At 46.6% G+C, this 23618-nt stretch overlaps 1 protein-coding gene across 10 annotated transcripts in view; it reads right to left on the reverse strand.

Moving 5' to 3' along the window:
- AKAP13 (A-kinase anchoring protein 13) overlaps positions 1-23618 on the reverse strand; it is a 333617-nt gene that overhangs the window by 182190 nt on the left and 127809 nt on the right. For all 10 annotated transcript variants that reach the window (XM_040493732.1, XM_040493734.1, XM_040493731.1 and 7 more), the window contains 2 exons: positions 11528-11824; positions 2856-3039 (listed from right to left, as the gene is read on the reverse strand). In XM_040493732.1, the coding sequence (XP_040349666.1) occupies positions 2856-3039; positions 11528-11824 (481 nt within the window). The remainder of the gene's footprint in view (positions 1-2855; positions 3040-11527; positions 11825-23618) is intronic.

Consider the following 23618-nt stretch of genomic DNA (forward strand, 5'->3'; position numbering starts at 1 on the left):
TAGTTATTTTGTAAGTGTAAAATGTATGTACCCCTCCCTCGATTTCATATTATTTTTTTTTAATTTTTTTTTAACGGTTGTTTTTTTATTTTTTTATTTTTGAGACAGAGAGACAGAGCATGAACGGGGGAGGGGCAGAGAGAGAGGGAGACACAGAATCGGAAACAGGCTCCAGGCTCTGAGCCATCAGCCCAGAGCCCGACGCGGGGCTCGAACTCACGGACCGCGAGATCGTGACCTGGCTGAAGTCGGACGCTTAACCGACTGCGCCACCCAGGCGCCCCATAATTTTTAAAAATTTTTAAATTTTTTTGAGAGAGAGAGCGCATACGTGACAGCTGGGGGAGGGGTAGAAAGCAAGAGAGGGGGACAGAGGAGCCAAAGCGGGCTCTGTGCTGACAGCAGCAAGCCCTGATGAGGGGCTCGAACTCACAAACTGTGAAATCATGACCTGAGCCAAGGTCAGATGCTTAACTGACTGAGCCACCCAGGCGCCCCTCAATTTCAGATTAACTGAAAATAGAGACTAAAAAGAAACAGGTCTCTATGGAAAAATTTAATTTAAAAAGAGGAGGGGCTGGGGCACCTGGGTGGCTCAGTAAATTAAGCATCCGCCTCTTGGTTTTGGCTCGGGTCATGATCTCACATGTGGGTTCGAGCTCCGTGTCAGGCTCTGTGCTTAACAGTGTGGAGCCTGCTTGGAATTTTCTCTCTCCCTTTCTCCCACTTGTGTGCACACACACATGCGCGTGCGCTCTCTCTCTCTCAAGATAAATAAATAAACTTCAAAAAGGCGGGGGGCGGGGGGGTGCGTAGGAACATCCAAGTCTAAAAATTTTAGTGAAGTATTACCATACAGTGGAACAATTTGTAACTTTTCACAAACCTCTGAGTCTCACAAAATAAACTCCTCGCTCAGAAACACACGTGCACAAAGTGTTGCCTATAATTTCAAAGGCTGTGGACCTAGAGAAGCCTATTCTTGGGCCCCCTGTTCAGAATCCTAGGAGTGGCAGGGATGTCGGATGGCTTCTTAGGAGATCTGGCTTCTAGTTCTGGCCCAGCCACCTTGTCACCCTGATCTAGTCACTGCCTCTCCAGATCTCAGTTTCCTCCTCATCCATGAACAATGATTCATCCTGACTCTAGGGTCGAAATTCTAGCAAAGTCTACTAACATCAAGTAAGATTCAGAGATTTAGTAAAAATCACCTCCTTGCCATTTTTTAATTGCTAATTTTAATCTCCTACTGCGGTCCTGTATTTGAAAACTTTCCCATTGGCTTTCCCTTCAAAAGGAGGTAAGTGGCTTCTGCACATGGAACAGAACTAGTGCTATAAAGCAAGCCAAAAAATCTTCTCCCAGAACACACACTCCCGTTTCCTTAAAGCCCTGCTGCAATAGGTCTTGTGACAGCCTCGCCCAGCCCAGCGTATAATAAAGCTGCTGCAATCACTTTATTTCCCCATCTGGACGGCCATCCCTAACCAGCCCTGCTTCCCTACAAGCCCTCGGAGCGACACGACCACATTTAGAGGAACTGCATTCCGGCTCCACTACAGTTATACAGAGTTCATTGTTTCAACTCCTGGGGCCAGGCTTCTCTTCCTGAGGCCATGAGGCAAACAGCAGAAGCAATCTAATCACTGGCCAGATGGGAAGTACGATGGAACGGGAACAGATCCCTCCCTGGAATCCGGTCCTAGGGCAGCTCAGGTATCCAGAGCTCACTTGAGATGACGCCCCTCCTACGGTCATGGTATCTGAGGCACCCATTAGAAAGTATCTGAAAAGAACCTTCTGTGTGGCTTGACTGGAAAAGTGACCAACTGGGCAGGTAAAGTAAACAAACATACAAACAAACGGAAAACAAACGGAAAACCTGTTGATGTAACAGTAAGTAACATTACGTTCTGAAATCTCTCCTTGGCCCTTCCAGTCCTCCTCCCTCCAAACAGCTACAAATGATGAAAAATAAAAGCAACTACAGTAAGCCTAACATGAGCACAGTATCAGAGAATTTGGGAATACCCACTTAACTTACAAGGATCCCTCGATTACCAAAGAACATAAATCCCAACGGGGTTTCTTCTTGTTCAGATTGTGTGGCCAAAAAGAGGTGATGACCACAGAATGATAAAAGCAATGTATTAAACAAGACCAGCTTCCAATGGGAAAGGTTGGCTGCCGTCATGCATTTCTGTCTCTATTTATACAGAAAAAGAGTTCTTCAAATGTTCTAACAACCCTCCTTCAAAGGGCTCTCTAAAGAGAATGCCTAACAACGGAACGTGCAAACACGCAGGATTTCCTCCTCAATGTTTCCAGGACAACTCAGTTGCTTTTTCCTGCTCGTCAGATGAAGAGACCACGGCTCTTGATTTTACTCATAGAAATTACATTCAAACCAAAACTCCGTGGTTCAGCATATTTTCTGCGTGCACTTATGCAATTAAAATACTTGTTTCTAATGAACTCTTCTGAGTCTTGAAGACATAACAGGAAGAAACGTATGGGAGACAACAACTTTCTTCTTGTACTAAACTGGGATCAACTACATACACGGTAACGGAATGCCAGCCCACAGATGAGACCCACTCGGCGTTTTCAGTGAAACCGAAGAGGCAAGAAGCAGGGAGGCAGGGAGAGAAAACGCTGAGACCACTTACGTCTGTTCTCTCTCAGGCAGTGAGGCGGTTAGCAGGAGCGAGCTGACGAGCCTCCAGCAGAAGGCCAGGCCCGGAGCTGAGGGTTTCATTCGTGGCAGAGTCGCGGGGAGATGCCAAGTGGGCGGCCCTGCCGTACACGGCGGGGGCGGGGCTGGTGCGGAGAGGAAGGAAGGGGGGAGAACTTACTCGGTTAGAAGCTGGTGCAGCTGGTGATAGCCCCGCTCCAGGGCCAGGCTCACAGGTGTCGCCCCTTCCTGGTTGTGGATGCTGAGGGCCCCGCGGCCACCGGGCTTCTGCAGCAGGAACCACGTCAACCTCAGCAGGCCCAGCCGCACGGCAAAATGCATCAACGTCTCCCGGGGGCCGCCGTCTGTGCGTGGGGGGAGCAAATGAGAATCAGCGGGGAGAACGTGAACACACAAAGCAAATGAAAAGAAAGACGAGTTGCGTGAACACCACCGCCTCCAAAGACCTAGGATCCTAAAGTCAAACCACAATGTACACGGTGTCATCGCGGCCGGGTACAACCAGCTCTCAAGGAAGACAGAACGAAGCCAGAAAACAGTGTGACAGGCAAAGTCTCCAGGAGAACCAGGCCATTTCTATGTTCTGACTGAACACGTTCGTGCAATCAATTTATACCGGTAAATTCACACGTGTGGTTTCTCCCCTTAAACGAGAGAGAGAAAGTGCCGCCTCACAACGTGGGGACCCAAGAGGGGGAACAGCTGTTGGGGCTTAGATGGGTGTACCAGGCGGTGCAGTTACTTAAAGGAAAAAACACCCAGACGGGAGCTGGCTAAACACTAAAAACAGGTTCTGCTTGTTAAGTACACACAGGTCTTTTTATTCCCCCACATTAAGGGCAAATCAAATTGCAGGCACTGCCAGCTTTGTTTTGTTGTGTTTAATGAAAGAAAGAAATGCATCTCCAGGCATAATAAGAAAGACTCATTCTCGGATAATGTGCTAGCAAGTTCAGAAACGCGCTCGGGCTTCCTGCACTTGAAGCGAAGGCTCCTCTCGGGTACAGTGAGTCACGTCGAAGGTGGGAGGATGAGGAAGGCTCTGGAGTCCAGCAAATCCGGGTTCAAACTGCCCTCTGCCAGATGGCAGATGGCCATCTGCCATCTGTGTGACTGTGTCACGCATCGGATGTGTTACACATCCGTGTAACCTGTGTCAGCTTCATCTCTGCACCCCCGCCTTCACCTGGCCCCCAGGGTGGCCGTAACAAAAGGGCAGGGGTGGAGGAACGCGGGACAGAGACTGGCCACACGAAATCCTCAGTGCTAGCTTCCTTCCCTTCCTCTGCTCTCTCCTTCTGGACTTCAGGTTACGTTCCGGGTTCACTAACACAACACTCTCTCCTCCTCAGGTCTCCTATGCACAGCCTGGGAGGAGAGCTAGGGCCACCACCCCATGGGCTGCGCGACACTCACCTCCAGGGGGCACCACTCGGGCCCTGGGGTGTGAATGGTGCCCACGAGTTGTGCCTGTCCTCTTCTACTCATTTTCCATGGCTCCCTCAGGTCTTGACTTCCCCACAGGCATTCCCAGACTCCTTGGACCCCAGTGTTTTCTCCTGACCCTGAAGACCTCCATGCTCCTTAAGTGAAGAGCAGTTAAGAATGAATGGTCTTTGAGGCACCTGGGTTAAGCGTCCGACTTTGGCTCAGGTCATGATCGCATGGTTTGTGAGTTTGAGCCCCACGTGGGGCTCTGTGCTGACAGCTCAGAGCCTGGAGCCTGCTCCAGATTCTGTGTCTCCCTCTCTCTCTGCCCCTCCCCTGCTCTTACTCTCTCTCAAAAATAAGTAAACATTAAAAAAAATTTTTTAATAAAAAAATTTGGAAAAAAAAAAAAAAAAAAGAATGACCAGTCTTTGAACCTGTGATTTTACACTGAACCTCTCTGGTTTCCAATGTCACATGCATATTAGTCAAGTCTCCCTACTGCCAAGTAAATTTTCTTAGATGCAAAGCCATCTTTCATATTTTACGTTTTTCCTACAGAACTACACATACTGATTCAAGAATTTATAGAGTGTTCAGCAGAGGCACGTGGCTGGAAAGAGTTCATTACCGCAGAAGAAACCTGCATGTGCAGGTGATAATCAACACCTCAGAGCAGGTGGCAGGCCCGGACACAAGGGCAAAAAGAACCTTCACAGAAGCTCAAATATCACCACCTGACTTGTGCCTCACAGCGGTTCACAAGCACTCTGCTGTCCTGGTCAAAACCAAAGAGCTAATAAGGCATCGACCAGGAACTATGTGACTTTTTAGAGACTGGTTCACCTGGCCTTGCTGGGCGATACTACACCCTCATCCTTTCTGATGCCTGATGTGCTGAGGCAGCTCAGTATCTCCAAGTCCCAACAACAAAGCCACGCACCTGCTCCAGCTCCCCGGATCGCATCCTAAGGTCCTAAGCAGCAGGTGCCACGTGCACCTGTAGGCTGCCCCTTTCTGGAATCAACAAGAGGTGTATCACGTGGTCAGGACACACAAGGTGCCGTGCTCTGGGCTAAGTACATTGTGTATGAATGCCTTTCACCCTCACGATAACCCCGTGAGGTCTCGTTATCCTCAGTTTACAGACAAAGACAGATTAACAACTTGCCCAAGAGAATCAGCAAGATTTGAAAATTCCTCTGTCGAGTCTAGGAACCACTTATCCTCTCCATTACTCCACCCTCTTTTTGTTAAACCCAGCAACCACGCAAGCCAGCTAATGGTGTGGTCTACAAAATCACCTTTTCGTGTTTTCCTCCAATAGATAAAAATTTTTACCCAACTTATCTTTTGTTACTGTTCCTATTCCTTTCGTCTAAGCTTCAACCCCAGAGCATGTACAATTCAGGATCCATCTCTATTCTCTACTATTCTGTATTTTTTGCCTCTCATGATCCTTTGTCCTTGTCTTCTGTACTCTGAGAGTTACTCAACTTTGCTTTTCAGATCCTTAACTGCATTTCCTGTGAGGTCAACAGAGTCCTTTGTCCCCAATTTGAATTTAATTATGCTATGGGGTTCTGGATGTCCCTGTGTCTTTTCAACCAACTCCCTTTTCCGTCTTTGCCCTCACTGTGATGGCTTTTTGCAGATGTAATTAAAGCCCCTAATCAGTTGATTTAATAAGGAAGATTATCCTGGATAATCTGGGTCGGTCTAACTGAATCAGCTGGAAGGCTTTAAAAGCAGGGCTGAAGTGTCCCCCGGAGGTCGGCCTCAGCCTGTGTTCGTGGGGTTCCATCCTGCTCCAGATCGCCCCTTCCTCATTCACTGAGGATGACAGCTTTGGCTCATCTCAGTGGGTTTGAGCTTGTCCAAGATCTTCTCCTCTATTTCTGCCCTAACGAATCTTGGGCTTGCTTAACAGAGCCCCCACAATCATGTAAGCCACGCCCTACAATAAATCTTAACTGGATACTTCTCCCACCGGTTCTGATTCTGTGATGGAACCCTGATCGAGGGGCTTCCGGCATAGAAGTAGATACTCTCTCAACTTATTTTCTCTGTGCTGCTTCCTTCTCTAATTTCATAATAGGTCTGCCCTCTTTGAGCTTTTAAAGAACAAATGGGAACTCTCTTCTAAATTTTTCTTTGGCTTCTTAAAGAAAACTATACTCCGGGAGCCTTCCATCTGGATATTCATGATGCTTCTCCGGTTCCTTTACGCTGTTAATTCACTTAATGCACCACACGCCGGATGGCTGGCTTTCCCGTTTAACCATGCTCAGATGGAAAAATCCCTATGGAGGTCCAGCATGTACCCACAGAGAAGGTAGTAGAAAAGGTCTTCAGTCCCTCTTGCTATCTACTTACATTTGCTGGAATCCCCTCCCACACCCATTTCCTCTGATCTGCAGAGAAAGCTGGTGGGCCTAGTACGCGGTCAGCCACGGTGCGACTTTTTCACACGGTCAGATTTTCCCACAAAGCAAAATGTTCCAGATTCGGGGAACAATATAGCGATCCAAGACTGCACTGTATTTTTCCTTCCCCATCAATCCACCTGAAGGCTCTGCTCACAGTACTCTGAATCCGTATCTATGAGAACCCGAATCCCCAGTCTTTTCTGCTGTTCTGTGCTGCCTCTTCAGTAAACTGTAGCACGATGCAGGGACTGGAAGTCCACACTCCACAGGGAAGGAAACAGCAGGCCAGCATGAGAGACGGGCTTTTACAAAAACGACACTGTAACCTTGTCACTGAATCAAGGTTTGAGAGGCAACAAAACTGCCGGAGCCAAAAGTCCTGCCACGAGGAACCGCCTGTCCTGGAGTCAACAGGTGTTAATCCTCTGCCAAGAAAAAACAAATCCCTTAGTGGTCTTTTAAAATTTTTATTGTCTCTTTTAGCAGCTATGATAAAGCTGTTCAGAGGCTGTGGGAGCTGAGACACCGGACAGTGAAGGCTGAGGTTCTGGTGACTAACATCAGATCTAGAGAATGGAGAACCCTCAGGTGGTCCCGTGCAGTCTTTTTTTAAAACCTGCCTAATCCTTCTCTCCACCCAGATTCCCACCCGCAAAGATGATCAGATGTTTTCATTTAGTGATACAATCCTGTGACTAAGTAAGGACGAAGATTTCCCCCAAGATTTTCCCCAGAGTGGTTCTCCTCCCATTCTTCAGAGCTAGTTTCAGCAGCCCACCCTGTGCAGCCTGGGGTCAGGCTGGGAGGGTCCTCCGGGTGAAAACCACCTCCATTCACCACGCCCATTAACCACCGAGGCACTGAAGAGCCGAGACAGGAACTGACACTTGGTAACTCAGACGGAAGATCTCCTAACCCCACCATTCCCCCTCCACCCAAATGCGTCCTTGTCACTCAAGTTTAAGGCAGAGCTAAGGCCAAAGGTACAGTGTGGAAGCTGCTGTATGCAACCAGGGACAGGAGAACTAAAATGGACAAACTCCCCTATGCTCATGCCTGAAAGGGAGATGAACTTGAGAAATCAGTAAAAGCTGGGGTGCCTGGGTGGCTCGGTTGGTTAAGCGTCTGACTGCGCTGAGTGCGCGGAGCCTGCTTCAGATTCTCTCTCTCTGCCCCTCCCCTGTTCATACTCTCTCTCACTCTCAAAATAAGTAAAATAAAAACAAAATTAAATTCAAAAAAACAAAGAAAGAAGCAAAAGCAAAACTAAGTCTCATTCTCCTTCAAAGAACCTTTCTTTCTGGAGCTGTCCTGTGGTGGCCTTCGATAGGTCACGTTATTGTGCCCCACGGGGCCCCTCGATGTTCTGTCTCTAAAATGTCACCAGGTATTGGTCATGCTAAATTCAACATGAGTCGCTTACAAGCCAATACACGCTCTCCCCATAGGTCTTCCTCTGTGTTACAGGTAAAGAAACGGGGAGGCAGAGATGAAGTATTTTGCACGAATTTTTGCAGTGAAGCCAGGATGTTAACTAACGGGAGTCCACTGCCCGTGCGCGTCGCATTTCACAGCATCAAGCCTACAGCCAAGAGTTCTCCACGCCATGGTCATGCCTGCTGTGCAGGGAGACCAAGAAGCCCCGAACTCATGTAAACTGTTTCAGGTACACATCTAAATGCTCTTCTTCCGGAGGAGAAACCCAAGCTATTTTCAAAGGAGTCACTGACCTGAAAAAAGTTAAAAAGCACTGTGTCTGAACAAGGATTGGGAGGGGATCTTACATGACCCCTTTGTTCAAATATCAGGCTGAACAACCTGTAAATATCCTGGCTTTCAACAGCAAGTAGTCCTGTTACATAACAAGGGGCCCTATTTACCTTATTCTCCCAGGGGACAAGCTGGCTTCGCACCTTCTTTTAAGAACCTTTGTGATTCATTCACGTGAGCACAATGTTCCTTTACATCCGTCCCTCAGCAGCAAGCAGGTACCTCTTAACTCATGCTACACAGCCCTTAGAGCACCCAGGATTTGTAGATTCTAATCCACAATGAATTGAACTCCAGCTGCAGAATGTGAATCCAGCACTTGAAATCAGGTTCCTGATCCCAGTTGTTGACTTAAAGGCAGGTCTATCAGGTTCCTTGCATGCATTTCACCTTGCAAAGTATGTATCCAACTTATTCAATTTCTTATGTTCTCTGAATTACTTGTAATTTATGTATAATAAAATTCACTTTTTGGGGGGGAGGCATACAGTTTTCTGAGTTGGAACACACGCATAGATTCTTATAACTACCACCACACCAAGATATAAAACCATTCCAACAGCCAAAGAATTCCCTCATGACACTCGTTTGCAGTCAGACCTATCCCACTCCTAGCCCCTGGCAGCTACTGATCTATTTTCTGTCCCTGTAATTTTGTCCTTTTCAGAATATCCTAAAAGTAGAATCACCCCATAAGCGATCTTTGGAAATGGATTTGTTTTACTTAGCAAAATATGTTCAGGTTGTTGCATCTGATCCCCCAACAATTTGCCCCCTTTATTTTTTTTTTATTTTATACCCCCCTTTTTGTTGCTGAGTAGTGTTCCACTATATGGATGTATCACTATTGGTTTATATACTCACCTAATGAGGGAAATCTGGGTTGTCTGAAGTTTTGAGGGATTATAAATAACGCTGCCATAGGTATATCTGTGCAAAGACTTTTTTGAGTAAATGTAAGTTTTCATTCTCAAGGGTAAGTAGCCAAATGTGGAATTGCTGAGTCATATAGTAAATGTACATTGAACTTTGTAAGAAACTGCCGAACTAGTTTCTAGGACAGCTATATCATTTTGCATTCCCACGAGCAACACATGAGATGTTCTAAACCCTTGCCAGCTTTTTAATTTGCCAGGATTTTTAATTTTATCCTTTCTAAGGGGTGTGTAATGGTACCTTATTGCAGTTTTAATGCACTTCCCTAAGTGTTCAAACTTGATTCAGCTTTTGCTAGCACTGTTAAGCAATTTTGTGCAACAGAAACTGAAGAAGCACATGGCAAGTCCAGAAAAATATTAAAGCTGGCCAGTTCCCTATCAAAGACAAGGAAGCTAAGGTCCAGAGAGGGGAAGTGACAGGCCTCAAGTTTCAGACTGCATTTTCTAACAGTTCTTTTTAAAAAATCATGGTAATACGAACACACTCTCCAATTCCTGTAACTTCTTTAAATAAGACAAAACCAAACGATAAAAACACCATTAAGCCCCACAAATAACTAATGCAATCCCGTCCCGATACTGATCTGCAAATGGCCAAGCAGAACTCCCACACAGATACAGAACAGCTGGGGCTAGAAGTGTTGAGGCCTCAAGATGAGGTTTCTGAAAAGGTGCTCATGCTCCCCGTATGATGGCAAACATTCTGATCTTTAGATCTTAGCAGTGCAGAGGCTCCTTGGTCAATATACCAACTAGAAAAAGCAAAAGCAAAGGATAAATGCTTTCTTCCTTGATTTGGTTTTTGAGTGCATGAGTTTTCTTTTTTGTCTTCCTGAGGCAGGCCTGCACTGGCAGTATGTGGACAGTAAGCCCCTGACGATAAGGGACACCACTGCTGCAGCCGGTCACAGGACGGAAGAGAACAGAAGCTGGCAAATACCTCTCCAGAGGGAGGGAGAATACACGTACCTGGCGAGTGAGTGTGTGGGAGCAGGCACTGGGCAGGGCCCTGAACCAGAACGCGCTGGGCAGTATGGCTCAGGCTCTGCTCACTGGCAGGGAGGGTGACTTCTGGTCTGCTCGCCCTACATAATACGATAATCAGAGCTGCGTGGCCACTGAGGGGCAGCCCTGTGATTGTCCAGCTCTTTCAGAGAGAAAGGAGAAAGATAAGGAAACCCTCCTGGCAGATCGGTAATCCAAGACAGCCTTGATCAGTAGCAAAGCACACACACACTGTGATCTCTAGCTGCAGAACTCCTAAGCCTTCCCAACTTGATGTGAACTCAGGAGAGAACGAGGGTGATGTTTATTGGACCCCAAGCATATACTGTTTCATCTAAATATGTACATAGGGGCGCCCGGGTGGCTCAGTCAGCCAAGCAGCTGACTCTTGATTTCACCTCAGGTCATGATCTCGCAGTTCCTGAGTTTGAACCCCGCACTGGGCTTTGTGCTGACAGCTCAGAGCCTGGAGCCTGCTTTGGATCTTCTGTCCCCCTCTCTCTGCCTCTCCCCAAATTGCATGCTCTCTCTCTTTCAAAAATAAATAAATGTTTAAAAAATTTTTAAATAAATATGTACGTAAAATCATGACATCTGGTAGATGCCATGCACCACATGATGATTCTGCAGGGAAACCCGTCTGAGTAAGAGGAACGTGCATAGTTACTACATCAGAGCTTTTTTAAAAAGTGGAGCCCTTCCTTCAATGAACTCTTCTACGGAGAGCCAGTAGATGAAAGAAGTTAAGAGGTAAATTGCTCTGGATAAAGAAGCCCAGACAGCTCTGGTGCTCCGCCCTAGCCCCCCGCCCCAATCCCCCATCTTTTCTTTCCTCCAACTCCACAGAGTCTCTAGAAAACGTCAGGAGACAATAAATGAAAACCCTGTCTTTAGTAATTAAATACCCAAAGGATGACAAGAAGTTATTCTGCTACGGTCCTTGCGAAGGATGGGTCACTTTCTCCACGCAGAACACACATGGACCCCAGACCCGCAGCAAGGTCACCCGCGTGCCACCCCTCTGTAAATGGGAACTGAAAACAGCCACAGTAAAGCTCCGGCCCACTCAGGGCATTTCTCTGCAAGAACAGGTTTACCGGCTCCGCTGAAGGATGGAGAAGAGACGCCCTCGAGGCCACAACTGCAGGACGCATCCAGCCGCTGTGGAACTCTTGAGGGCAATGACTGTAGGGAAGCAGCCGCCATTAAGACCCTCAGTCTTCCCAAATGTGTCTGTGTCCTTGGTGTGTTTAAGTTCTTACCATGAGACGTGTGATCTGTCCCCAACACATTCCACTCCGCTGGCAGCTTCAGGTGTCTGAATGCCAGGGCAACCTTCTCATCAAGGGAATTCACATCCCCAGACGGGGGTCCTGACCGGTCGAGGAAACGGGTGAAGTTCAGGGCCTGCTGGTTGCCGGCGCTGGCGGCCAGGAACTGGGCTGCGTCGTACGCCTCATCCTGGACGAACCGGAAGTCTTGCTCGGCCACCACGAACACGGGAAGGCCGTCCTTGGAAGCACACAGCTGCACCCGCACGGTCTCACAGCAGTCGTGACCTGAAGAAAACACGTGTGGCTGAGAAGACAGTATGAGAGCCTTCCCACTGCAAGGAAGACACCGCTGGGTCCTCTCTGCTCCTCCTGCACGAGACCCGAGTTCTCCTTCCTAAAAGAAACGCCTCCTTCCTCGGGGCTGTGACAGCGATCTTCCAAACTCCTGTACGCTCCATTTCTGGCTCGTTTTGTGAACTGTTATTTGCCACTATCAGTCAGTTTCCTTACCACCAGCAAACAGCTCTGTACCCTAGGTGTACCCCCTAGAGCATAATGTTGGGCACTGAACAGTCACTGAGGATCTCGGTATGTTCTGAATTATGGCTGGTCGACTTGAACAGAGGAAAGGACGAAAGCTGAAGGATCTTACGAGGCCAAGCAGCCTGATACCAACCGAATGCAAGTAGATCTGGAAACGCAACAGGGAGAAAGCCGCGCAGGAGGCTACATGGGAGGAATTTCACACAATCCCCAGCGCTTGCCCTGTTACCACCACAACACAATCAATCGAATGATGGAGCACTTTGAAAAGCACAAAACAACTTGATCTCATTTCACTATTATTAGCACTTCAGGGCCTACGAAGTAACTTCTCTCAGATACGCTCTTCCCTGTACTGTAATGACATCAACCAAATCGCCTGGTTCACACAGGGATGATGCAATGCTGTGGCCAGAAGCCCAGCTCGGGGCAAGAAGCATGCCAGAGACTGGTGCCCACCGTCCAGACCTCATGAGCTGCCACAGACACGCCACCCCCGAGCGCTCTGCTCCAGCAAGATCAGAGAGGTCTGACCACACTGTTTCTGTGGGTAAGGCCCTCCTGGAGAATCAGACTCTCTGCTGGACTTTCAGCCTCACAGAATCACGTATGTACGACACGCAGAATATAATCACTGAAACACACTGTTTTCCCTCAACGTCCAAACACTGATCTCCACTGGCAAGAAGTACGCTCCTAACATTATCATTTTTCTCCCCTAAAATGTCTTTCTTATGAGAAAAACGGAAATGAAAATGGAGTCAGGTGTTTCTGTTCCATGAGTGATGCCACCTTGTGCTTCTCCTGACCAACCACAGGCACCTGCACACCCACAGTGTCCCTGCAGCCTCTCACACGCACTGCTTTTCCACAGTGGGAGCAAAGCCAAGGGAAGCCCTCCACTCGGTCCACAGGTGTGACTTTCCACACTGTGGCCACGGACGAGTAGAGGCTTCAGATGTGCACAGAACTAAGCTTTCTGCTGCTTTCAAAGGAGAAAACAGTTGGGGCACCTGGGGGGCTCAGTCGGTTAAGCATCCAACTTTGGGTCAGGTCACCATCTCAGAGCTCGTGAGTCCGAGCCCTGCGTTGGGCTCTGTGCTGACAGCTCATGTCTCCCTTTCTCTGACCTTCCCCCATTCATGTGCTCTCTCTCCCTCTCTCTCAAAAATAAATAAACATGAGAAAAAAAAAAGAGAGAAAACAGTAATTGTTTTTCCCATGTGAACAATGAGAATAATAAGTAAATTGATTTTCCACATACTACTCCACAGGGGCCTCCTTAAGCCCTTTAACCTCATGACTAAAGAAATCTCTCACTGCTGTGTAATTTTAGGGCGGTAACAAGTTTCACGAACCAAGTACCTACTCTACGCCAGGCACCAGACACGGCATTTTCTCTACATGACAAGTTTATGAGGGATGTACTATCCTCATGTGACAGGTGACAAAAACAAGATTTCAAGAAACAATCTGACCAAGGTCACACAGATATTAAGAAGCAGAATCCATTATTCAAATCTGATGCCAAGGGATGTGGCCTATTGTATCTGATGCAAGAGTTTGTCCCCGCCTGTGAGGAGCCTGATACTTGAAAGACAGGCCTGTATCATGGCTAAGCAAGAATAGCAGGCGCATTAGCCGCTGAGATCAGTGTCCACATAAACACAAAACTCCACCAGGTACACCTGCTGCCTTCCGAGCTGAATTCTTTATACCAAGGCCATAGGAAACAGGAGAATCGTCTGTCATCTGCCTGGGGATGTGTGCGTGTGTGTGTGCACACCCATGTGTGTGTGGACACCCACATGTGTATTTCAATTCAATACATATGCTGAATCTATACATTCAACATATGAAATGAAAATCAGAAAAAAAAAAAAAAAACTTAACCTTTCTTTGAAGAGCAGCCAACCTAACGATATAAAACAACAATGTCAACAGAAACAAGTCCACTGACTCAGGTAGGAGGTTTGGGGAATTTTCTGGCAGAAAGCGTATCTTTCCAACGGTTCCAGCGCATCCAACAGCTGGCTATGCCCCGAGCCCAGGGCACTGTGGTTACGAGGTGGACACAAGTAAGGTGAGGGTGTCAGCCCCTCCAGAGGTGTGCAGTCTATAAGGGGAATCAAACACATGGCAGGGGAACTGCAAAGGAAGTCTGAAGGGTGAGGGTTCTGGAAGACACTCGCACAGTGCAACTGGTGGGCGAGGAACAACACGTTTCGCGTGGGCAAGAGCAGGAAGACTTCACGAAGGAGGCGGCCATTCGGAAGGGCCTTTTGGACAGGTACCCCGCTCTCGGCTCTGCAAGCCCGGGGTCCTCCAGTAGAGCCCTCAGCACCCGGATGGCCGGTGCCCATCTTCTCTTACCTAACAGACACTTCTAGAATACTTGCTATGTGCTCGACTGTCTTCTCTGTACTTTCCAAGTAACAGTTCACGTACTCCTCATAGCAACCCTATGTGGTAGATACTATTATACCCATTGACCAGATGCAGAAACCAAGGCACAAAAATATTAAGTAATCTGGCCAAGGTTATAAAGCTCCTTGGTGGCAGAATTAGAATTTGAGCCCACTTTCTGGCTCTACAGTCTGCCCCTTCTCCCAAGTTTCTGAGTACAAGAAGACTGGAAGGGTACCATGGAAGAATCAGCAGGAAAGGAATAAAAACGCCAGAGACAATCTTAAGCTGTGTGACCTCAGATCACCTCTGCTTCTCCAGACCTCAACTTCTTCATTCACAGCACGAGGGAGTGGCCCCTACAGGCCCCAAGGTTTCCCCAGAGTTACGGCCTGTAGATGTTACCAGGTGGAAGGTGGACAGGCAGAGAAAGTTAGCAAGAGATTCCAAGAAGAGGGAAGAGTTTGAAAAGCATAAAAATGGAAGCAGAAGTTAAGTTCAAGGGATGGAAATTATAGTTTCGAGAGGGTATTAATTTGATCACATCTGGATGCTTAGTGACAGCACAGACCTGGGTTCAAACCTATTTTCCTTACTTTTTAGCTATGTGTCCTGAGGTAAATGACAATGTCTTTAATACTATTAAATCTAGACAGTCTTCAGGGCGCCTGAGTGGCTCAGTGGGCTAAGTGTCCAACCCTTGATTTCGGCTCAGGTCACGATCTCAGAGTTATGAGACTGAGCCCCATGTTGGGCTCTATGCTGAGTATGGAGCCTGCATGGGATTCTCTCTCTCTCCTGCGCTCTCTCTCTCTCTCTCTCTCTCTGCCCCTCCCCCACTCATGCTCAGTCTCTCAAAATAAATAAGTAAACTTTAAAAATCTAGACAGTCTCCTGGTCTTATAAGCAAAGAGCTATAATTTAGAAGAGTTTTCTCAAATTCTTCAATACCATAACCAACCCAAAATGACATCATACCTAACCCAGATTCATTTTCAATTAAATAAGATAGATGTAACACTACGTATTTCAGTTGGAAGAATTACTTTAAAGAACAGTGTGGTTCTCATTCATGAACCTCACCAATAATTACAGCATTTTCGACATATCCAGGATTAAGCTAATCTATACACTCCTCACAGCCCCTTGAGGTACATATGAATAACTGCCAATAAACACTAAAATCACAAGTTTCAAAGTTCAATGACGAAAATGTGAATGATCTGGGATCCAAACTGAATTCTGCCTTCAAAACTTAATCTTGCTTACAAGTGATCTTATACTAACTTAATAGACACTACCCAGATGAACAATCCTTATTCGTTCTTACCGGTTTCCTTCCTCAAGCCTGTGCCAAGGTGAGAAATCCAAGCCTGAACCAGAAAGGGAGTTACAACGCCACAGACGCTAAATAGCGTCCACCGCCCCGTAAACGCTCCTTCTGTCCAGACACAGAGTTCACACCATGTTCCCGGCCTTCAACTACACACACACGCACACGCACACGCACGCACTCTCATGCCCACAGAAGAGGGTTTGCCTGAGTGCAAAAAAGCCACGGTGAAGCGACAACCTCACTCAGAACTGTGGAAGCACACAAGGGCAAAGTGTTCGGAAATCTAACTGGAACTGCTAAACCACTGGTTTGCTCGGCTGGCAGAGGCTGGGGAGACCCAGAAGGCAGTCCACGAGTGTGCGTGTGCGTGTGCGCACACACGTGTTTACTGGCAACTTTCTGCTGCTTTGGCGGAAGAAATCTGTTGGAAGGTGGTGGGTGGACGGGTGAACTACTGGCAGCTGTGCGTACACATTTTTGTGTAAAATAAAAGCGTGTCTCAGGGGAGGCAGAACATCAGAAAAGGCCATGAAACAGAAACCCAGGAGCAACTATCTGATTGTTCGCTTGACATTTTCCCTTCAGACATGAACTCACAATCTGAAGGACACTATGAATCATCCTGAGTAAAATGTGCCAGAAATCTGCAATTTGTTTGGTATGATTATAGGCTTCTTTTTCAAGGAGTAAAAGAGGAGTGCAGGGCTGAGGGTGTCCTGGATCGGCCTTTATTAATAACTTAAGAGTACACTGGGAGAGCCACTACCACCCAAAAACAAAGCGTCTCACCCTGCTGTCTGGAAACCCACTGCACAAGGCTGGCCGGCTATGCACTCACATTAGTGTTTCCTATTATGCTCCAGTGGTTCTCAAGATTTGTTTTAAGTTTATTTATTTTTCTTTTGAGACACACAGAGAGAAGGAGAACGTGAGCAGGGGAGAGGCAGAGAAAACATCACAAGCAGGCTGCATGCTGCCAGTGCAGAGCCTGATGCGGGGCTCGAACCCAGGAACCGTGAGATCATGACCTGAGCCGAAGTAAAGAGTGGGACGCTTAACTGACTGAGCCACCCAGGCACCCCTCTCACTATTTTTTAAGCCCTTATAACCTTTCAGATAAAGCATTTGGGGCAAAAAAAAAACCCTAACATGTTAAAAAACAAAGGTTAGGGGCACGTGGGTGGCTCAGTCGGTTTGGTGTCCGGCTTTGGCTCAGGTCATGATCTCAGTTCATGAGTTTGAGCCCCGTGTCAGGCTGTCTGCTGTCAGCTCAGAGCCCACTTCAGATATTCTGCCCCACCCCACCCCTGCCACTCACTCGTGTACTCTCTCTCAAAAATAAACATTTAAAAACCAACAAAGTTTATACAATACAGACCAGCAATAAAACAATCCCCGCTATGCACGCACGCACGCGCACACACACGAAACGTCTTATTGCCGTAAATTAGCTCTAGAGACACGACTATCTGCAGAGGCCTTTGTGCACACAAAATAAAAGTATTAACGATGCCCACACCTACACTGAAAAGACACGGGGATGGGAAACCACTTTCAACTTGATATCATCGTCACAATTTAACTTCTTTCTACATAAAAACAGAAGCTGCCGCAGAAAGACGAGTAGTGGGGTTTTCAGCTACTGCCATGATGTTTTTCTCCTTCCACTCAATTTCCTGGTAACAAAGAAGGAAAATAAGAATCACGAGTCTTTTTAAAAAGGGAAGTTCTGAGAAATTTACTAAGCTTCCCCTGAAGGAAGCAAGCCCAGAGAATTTAAAGAGGGGAAGAAGAGCGACAAACTGGTAAAGAAACACGGCCTGAGCTTCAATTCCATTTCTTTTTTTATTTTTTATTTTTAACGTTTATTTTTGAGACAGAGAGAGACAGAGCATGAACAGGGGAGGGTCCGAGAGACAGGGAGACACAGAATCCCAAGCAGGCTCCAGGCTCCGAGCGGTCAGCACAGAGCCCAACGAGGGGCTCGAACTCACGGACCGTGAGATCATGACCTGAGCCGAAGTCGGACGCTTAACCGACCGAGCCACCCAGGCACCCCTTCAATTCCATTTCTAAAACCGCCTTCTGCATCTACCCCCACGATCAGGTCCAGTTCCTTTATGACGGAAAGCGCACAGTAAATTATGGGGCGGGGGGCGGGGGGGGGTCGGCCCCTGGCGGACTGAACCAGAGGTCCGGAGGTCCGGAAGTATGCTGGCGAAGGGCTGCCAGGTCAGACAGTATCAGGTGTGCCCTGCCCCCCCCCCCCCCGCTGCGGACGCATTAGGTCACCCCGAACTAGTCACTCCACCCTGAAGCCCACCACCGCCAACCTTCCGGATTGTTCAGAAACATCAGAGATGGCCACGCACAAGGCACCCGCCCTGAGACAGGCAGGAAAAACTGGTAGTTACTGGTTTTTTTTAGCTGTTAAAAAACGTTCCTGTTTAGGTCACTCAGGAAAAGAAATTCCCCATACTCCACAAAGAGCTTCTGCGGCAAGACCCGGAACTAAAAGTTGCCTTTGGCTCCGCAGAACTGAAAAGACAGAAGAGGGAGCATGCAGAACAAAAACACAGTAAGGAGCTCCAAGCTGGGAGGCAACAAGGCTAATTAACTGCTAATGCTCCTCTTAAAAGCATCTAATTCCAACCTTTTTCAAGCTGGCAGATCGGGAGGTATGTGTGTGTGCTTCTCAGATTGGGAGAGCCTTCCTGCAGCCTCCTTATCACCGTATCACCCATACCCATGGAAACGAAATATTGCTACAGATAAACAACTCTGCTGAAGCATGACCCAAGAATTACTTCATTTCCTATTAAGCTAAAAGTGGCCCACATCCCATCCGGGCCTTCTTTTTGAGGATGGAACAACTGGGACTTTGTTTTACCAACCATCCCAAAAGGAACCCTGAAGGGCTTGCTGGACCAGCCAAGCCCGGTCCCACCCGGGAGCACGCTCTATGTTCTAAGAGAACGGCTGCGTTAAGCAGTCAACGGTGGAAAGATACAAAACTATTTCACTATTTCAGTTTGGCAGCGAGGTGTTTAAGAAGCGGTTACGTAGGGATAAAGGAAATTTTCAGTCTTCAGGATGAGGTGGAGCAAGCAAGGCACCGACTCCTAGCGTTTGCTGGTCGAATGGTAGGTGTGCAAATTGGTGTAAGAGAATTTTAGCAGAGTGAGGAAAAAAAAGGCAGGAATTTCACCATGTACAGTTCTGGGGGGGGGAAAGGGACTGATTAATGCTAAAAGCATGATCTACCATATCCTAGCCTATTATTCTAAGACGGTATTTCTCAGTGTTTCATTTACTGTCACCACCCCCCCCCCCCCCACCACTGAAGTCTTTGTAGACGTTTTTCTCTATTTACCTGCCATCTAATGAAACTTTAATGCTACGGATATACCATATATTTGTACACATGTGTCTGTGCTTCTACATAAAGAGTACGATTTTTTGCCCCCCCAGGAACCAATTTTCACCTCCTTGGCGGGGACATTGCCTCCCCCACGATGCATGTGGGTGCAGATTCTAGGGCTGTGTCCACAGCTCCAAGGTGATGAAATACACAACTTCCACATAAGCATTACAACCGGGACAGTAGACAACAGAGATTTTTTCCCTTCAAGTAGTTCTGTTTGTTTTTCCAGGATAGCAACTATATATACTGAACTAGCATTGGGACAGTAACTTTTTAAAGTTTTTTAAAATTTAGAATTGTACCCGTATAGAGAAAGCCTTATAGCAGGAACATTTTAGAAGAGGGAGACTGTTAAAAAGTGTCCAATAGAAGGTTACAGATTTCTTGGCCAGAGAGGGAGGGTCCAGCACTCTCCAATTAGGCCGGTTTAAAGCCTACAACTTCTTTCCAAAGGTATAATTTGATTTGGCAACCTTGGACATCAGCTACTAGAGACAGGTTTTGGTTCACAACAAGTGAAAGACACATTGTGTTTTACGTGTAGGGCGACTTACTAAGACCTGGGCTATAATCACTGATTTTTAATAAGCCTGAAAGGAATTCTGATCACAGCAAATAGATTTTTTTCCTTTTTATTGTTTTAATGTCAAGTTTACTATATACACTACCTTCCCTTTGATGAGTGAGAAAGAAAAATACAAGAGCTGAGTCAAATTTTAGGTCAGTGAATGCTTGTAGTTTTCCTGTCTAGTAAGAAACTTTGCCACAAATTCTAAACGTAAATAGACATGGTGAAAAAAAGATTTCAATTTAAGAGAGACCCTGCACCAAAGCCTTTCAGGAAAATAGTATATACAGCATCCACTAAACATCCTGCTCATTTTCTATTCTGAAATCATTGTTGGCTTGGTCTAAATTAACATGTCACTAATAAGAATGAACGCAGTTAGACAGTACTCCATATCCCTCAAGAATTATCTTCCAAGGATACTCAGATTTCTTTACAATTCTTAACCAGTCCTGCGTAAGACTTTTAAAGAAAAACCTCAGTTCCATCTCTAAAGGAAAATCAACTTTTAGTTAAGATGGGATTTGGGGTTGGATTTGTTTCATACAAAGAAAAAAGAATGGAGATATTTTATTTCATTTATTACAAAGGCAATACCTTTTGTCTTTAGAGATGTATTTCCAGTTCAGGCTGTATTTCATAGCAAATTATATTCTTAAACCAGAAATTCGTATTTTGCATGTAATATTTTATTACCAACCTTGCCTGCGGCCGCCTGGGTGGCTCAGTCGGGTAAGCATCCGACTCTTGGTTTTGACTCAGGTCATGATGTCACGGTTCGTGGGTTTGAGCCCCGAGTCTGGCTCTGTGCCACCAAAGCGGAGCCTCCTTAAGATTTTCTCTCTCTCTCTCTCTCTCTCTCTGGCCCTCCCCCACTCACACCTGTTCTCTCTCTCTCAAAATAAATTTTAAAAAACTTAAAAGAAAAAACAGAAAAAAATATATGCTAAAAAATAAAAAATAAAGCCTGTTTGTCTAGTGTTAATTAAGCACTCAGATGGCTTTATTTTCAAAAGAAACAGCATTATTTTCAGTCTTCAAAATATTTTTATTAAAAATTACTATATATGTTTTTGTAACACACTCACTTGTAAAGCATTCAAACAATTCAAAGGCAAATAAAGTAGAAACCAAAGCCTCCACCTAACTGCCCCCTTAGATGTTATTACTTTTACTATACTGTATTTACGAAAAAAGGGGAATCATCATGTCCACAGCTTTTTGATGGTAGTAAGGCAAGAAGAGATTACTTTCAAATGCCTTTACAGGGGCGCCTGGGTGGCTCAGTCGGTTAAGCGTCCGACTTCGGCTCAGGTCATGATCTCGCGGTCCGTGAGTTCAAGCCCCGCGTCGGGCTCTGTGCTTACTGCTCAGAACCTGGAGCCTGTTTCAGATTCTGTGTCTTCCTCTCTCTCTGACCCTCCCCCGTTCATGCTCTGTCTCTCCCTGTCTCAAAAATAAATAAAACATTAAAAAAAAAAATTTAAAATGCCTTTACAATTGGGGTGCCTGGCTCAGTCAGCTGAGCATCCAACTTTGGATGCTCAGGTCATGATCTCGCAGTTCGTGGGTTTGAGCCCCGCATCGGGCTCTGTGCTGACAGCTCAGAGCCTGGAGCCCTCTTCGAATTCTGTATCTCCCTCTCTCTCTGCCCCGCCCCTGCTCTGTCTCGCTCTCAAAAATAAAAATAAACATAAAAAAATTTTTTTAATGCCTTTACAACTTATTTATATTTCTGAAAGAGACAGAGACACAGAAAGAGAGAGGCAGGCAGTCACAGTGGGAGAGGGGCAGAGAGAGAGGAAGACACAGAATCTGAAGCAGGCTCCAGGCTACAAGATGTCAGCACAGAGCCCGATGCAGGGCTCAAACTCATGAACCATGAGATCATGACCTGAGCTGAAGTCAGATGCTCAACCGACTAAGCCACCCAGGTGCCCTAAGCCTTTACAGTTTATAATTAAACACACATGTACAATTCATTCTAACCTTTCATTAGAAAACAAACAAAAAAGTGAAGAAACAGAAAAAAAGGAAAATAATTTTCGTATCTGAAGTTAAAGAGCTTTTTTAAAGGAGCCAAGTTAGAAAGGTTTCTTTCTCTCTTCCATCCCCAAATAATGAAAGGTTAGAGACTAACATCAAGAAGTAGCTGCCTTTTGAAGGTCAATCAATCATCTGGTTTTAGTAAAAACTAAAATGTGACAGAACATTGACAGTGAAACCTGCAGAGAACTCAAAGAAACATCAGAGCCAGCAATCTGGATGAAACATGACATTAAAAGCAAGAACAAGACACAAAGCTCTTTTTCTTCCCAGAGTGCACCCAACTGACGAGGCCCAGAGGAGCTGGTCCCACACAGGAGCAAAAAGGGTGCACAGACACCCCTCCCAGTAGCTGCTGCTGCATCTGGTAACCAGGATGCACAAAGCAAGCAGACACTTTCCATGAAGAATCCTCACTACTCTGACATTGCCCGCAGCAGACAAGAAACCTGAGGCTGTCAATACAGCTCACTGAGGCTCAGAAATCACCGTAGGTAGATACTGGAAAGAGAACACGGACTCCCGCCCTCAAGCCAAGAATTCAGTTCAAGAAGCCAGATCAAACTCCTTTTGCGTTTTTCAAAAGAAAGGGTGCAGGGGTTGTGTGTGCATGTGTATGTGTGTGTGTACACATGTGTGCACAACCTTTCTAGAAGAGCGGCTTCCAAGAATTGGGATGAATTCAAATACAGTAGAAAAGCGGTTCCAGCAAATGGTAGGGATTACTAACAGCCTTCCTAGCATACACCAACAAAACAGAAATCCACACCCTCATGAAGCTTTGCCTTCAGCAAAGTCAAGTAGAAAATAAGTTAACATAAATGAAATATACATGTTAGAAGTTGGTAAGTGCAATGGGAAAAAAAACAAATCAGAAAAGGGCAAGAGGGAGTCCAGAGGGGAGGCCGCTGTATATTTTTATAAGGTGGACAGGGAAGGCCTCGCTGAGAAGGTGATAGCTCAGTAGAGAGCTGAAGGGAGGTAAGGAACAAGTCTAAGATGTCCCTAAAAACCGACTTAAGGCAGTTTAATTCTAGGCTAAAATATTCATGCCATGATATAAACAAGAGATTCAAATCTAACTCAAACCCCAAGATGTCCATCCCTACACATCCACAAATGACTACAGCAGATGTAGCAGCTGAACGGGAGGAGCTCCTGCATGCTGACCAGAGCAACGGGCTCCATTCGGGAGTCCCCTCTGCTTAAACAGTGAACAGAGCTTCTGAGTCACCAACCGGGGCCTCACTGCTACTGTGCATCCGTATCAAAGGTCCACGGTTAGAGTGCGGCCTGCCATTCCGTCTGGCCTGCTTGTACAAGAGGGTCCGGTAGGGACTCGAAGCCTCTGTCACTTCTGCTGTGCTCAGGCACCTCTTGTCATCATCCTGAGTGAACTCAATGAGGAGAAGACCGTGCAGTCCAACTGGAGAGAGAAGGGGACAGGCGGTTGGGCCCGTAGGCCTGACCGGGAACACGGGAGGTGCCAGAGACCACAATTTACAGGAGGGGAGAGTTGATTAGTGGAAACTAGAGAAGGCAGGAACTAGGACTCCAGGCCCCATGCAAATGGGTCAGGGATGACTTCTGAGGATTTAAATCAAATTAGGAGAAAGCAGCAGAGTGTAATATCCATTCTGGTTCGCTGGGGTCAGCAGGGTAAGGGTACTCAGAGTCGATAAGTACACTAAAGGACACCCAGAGATGGATGTGGCTGGAAAAGAGGGGGACAGAGACATGTAAAGAGGTTTAGAGC

The sequence above is a fragment of the Herpailurus yagouaroundi genome, unplaced genomic scaffold (assembly GCF_014898765.1).
Source record: "Herpailurus yagouaroundi ecotype Mexico unplaced genomic scaffold, PumYag 185, whole genome shotgun sequence".
Lineage (NCBI taxonomy): Eukaryota > Metazoa > Chordata > Mammalia > Carnivora > Felidae > Herpailurus > Herpailurus yagouaroundi.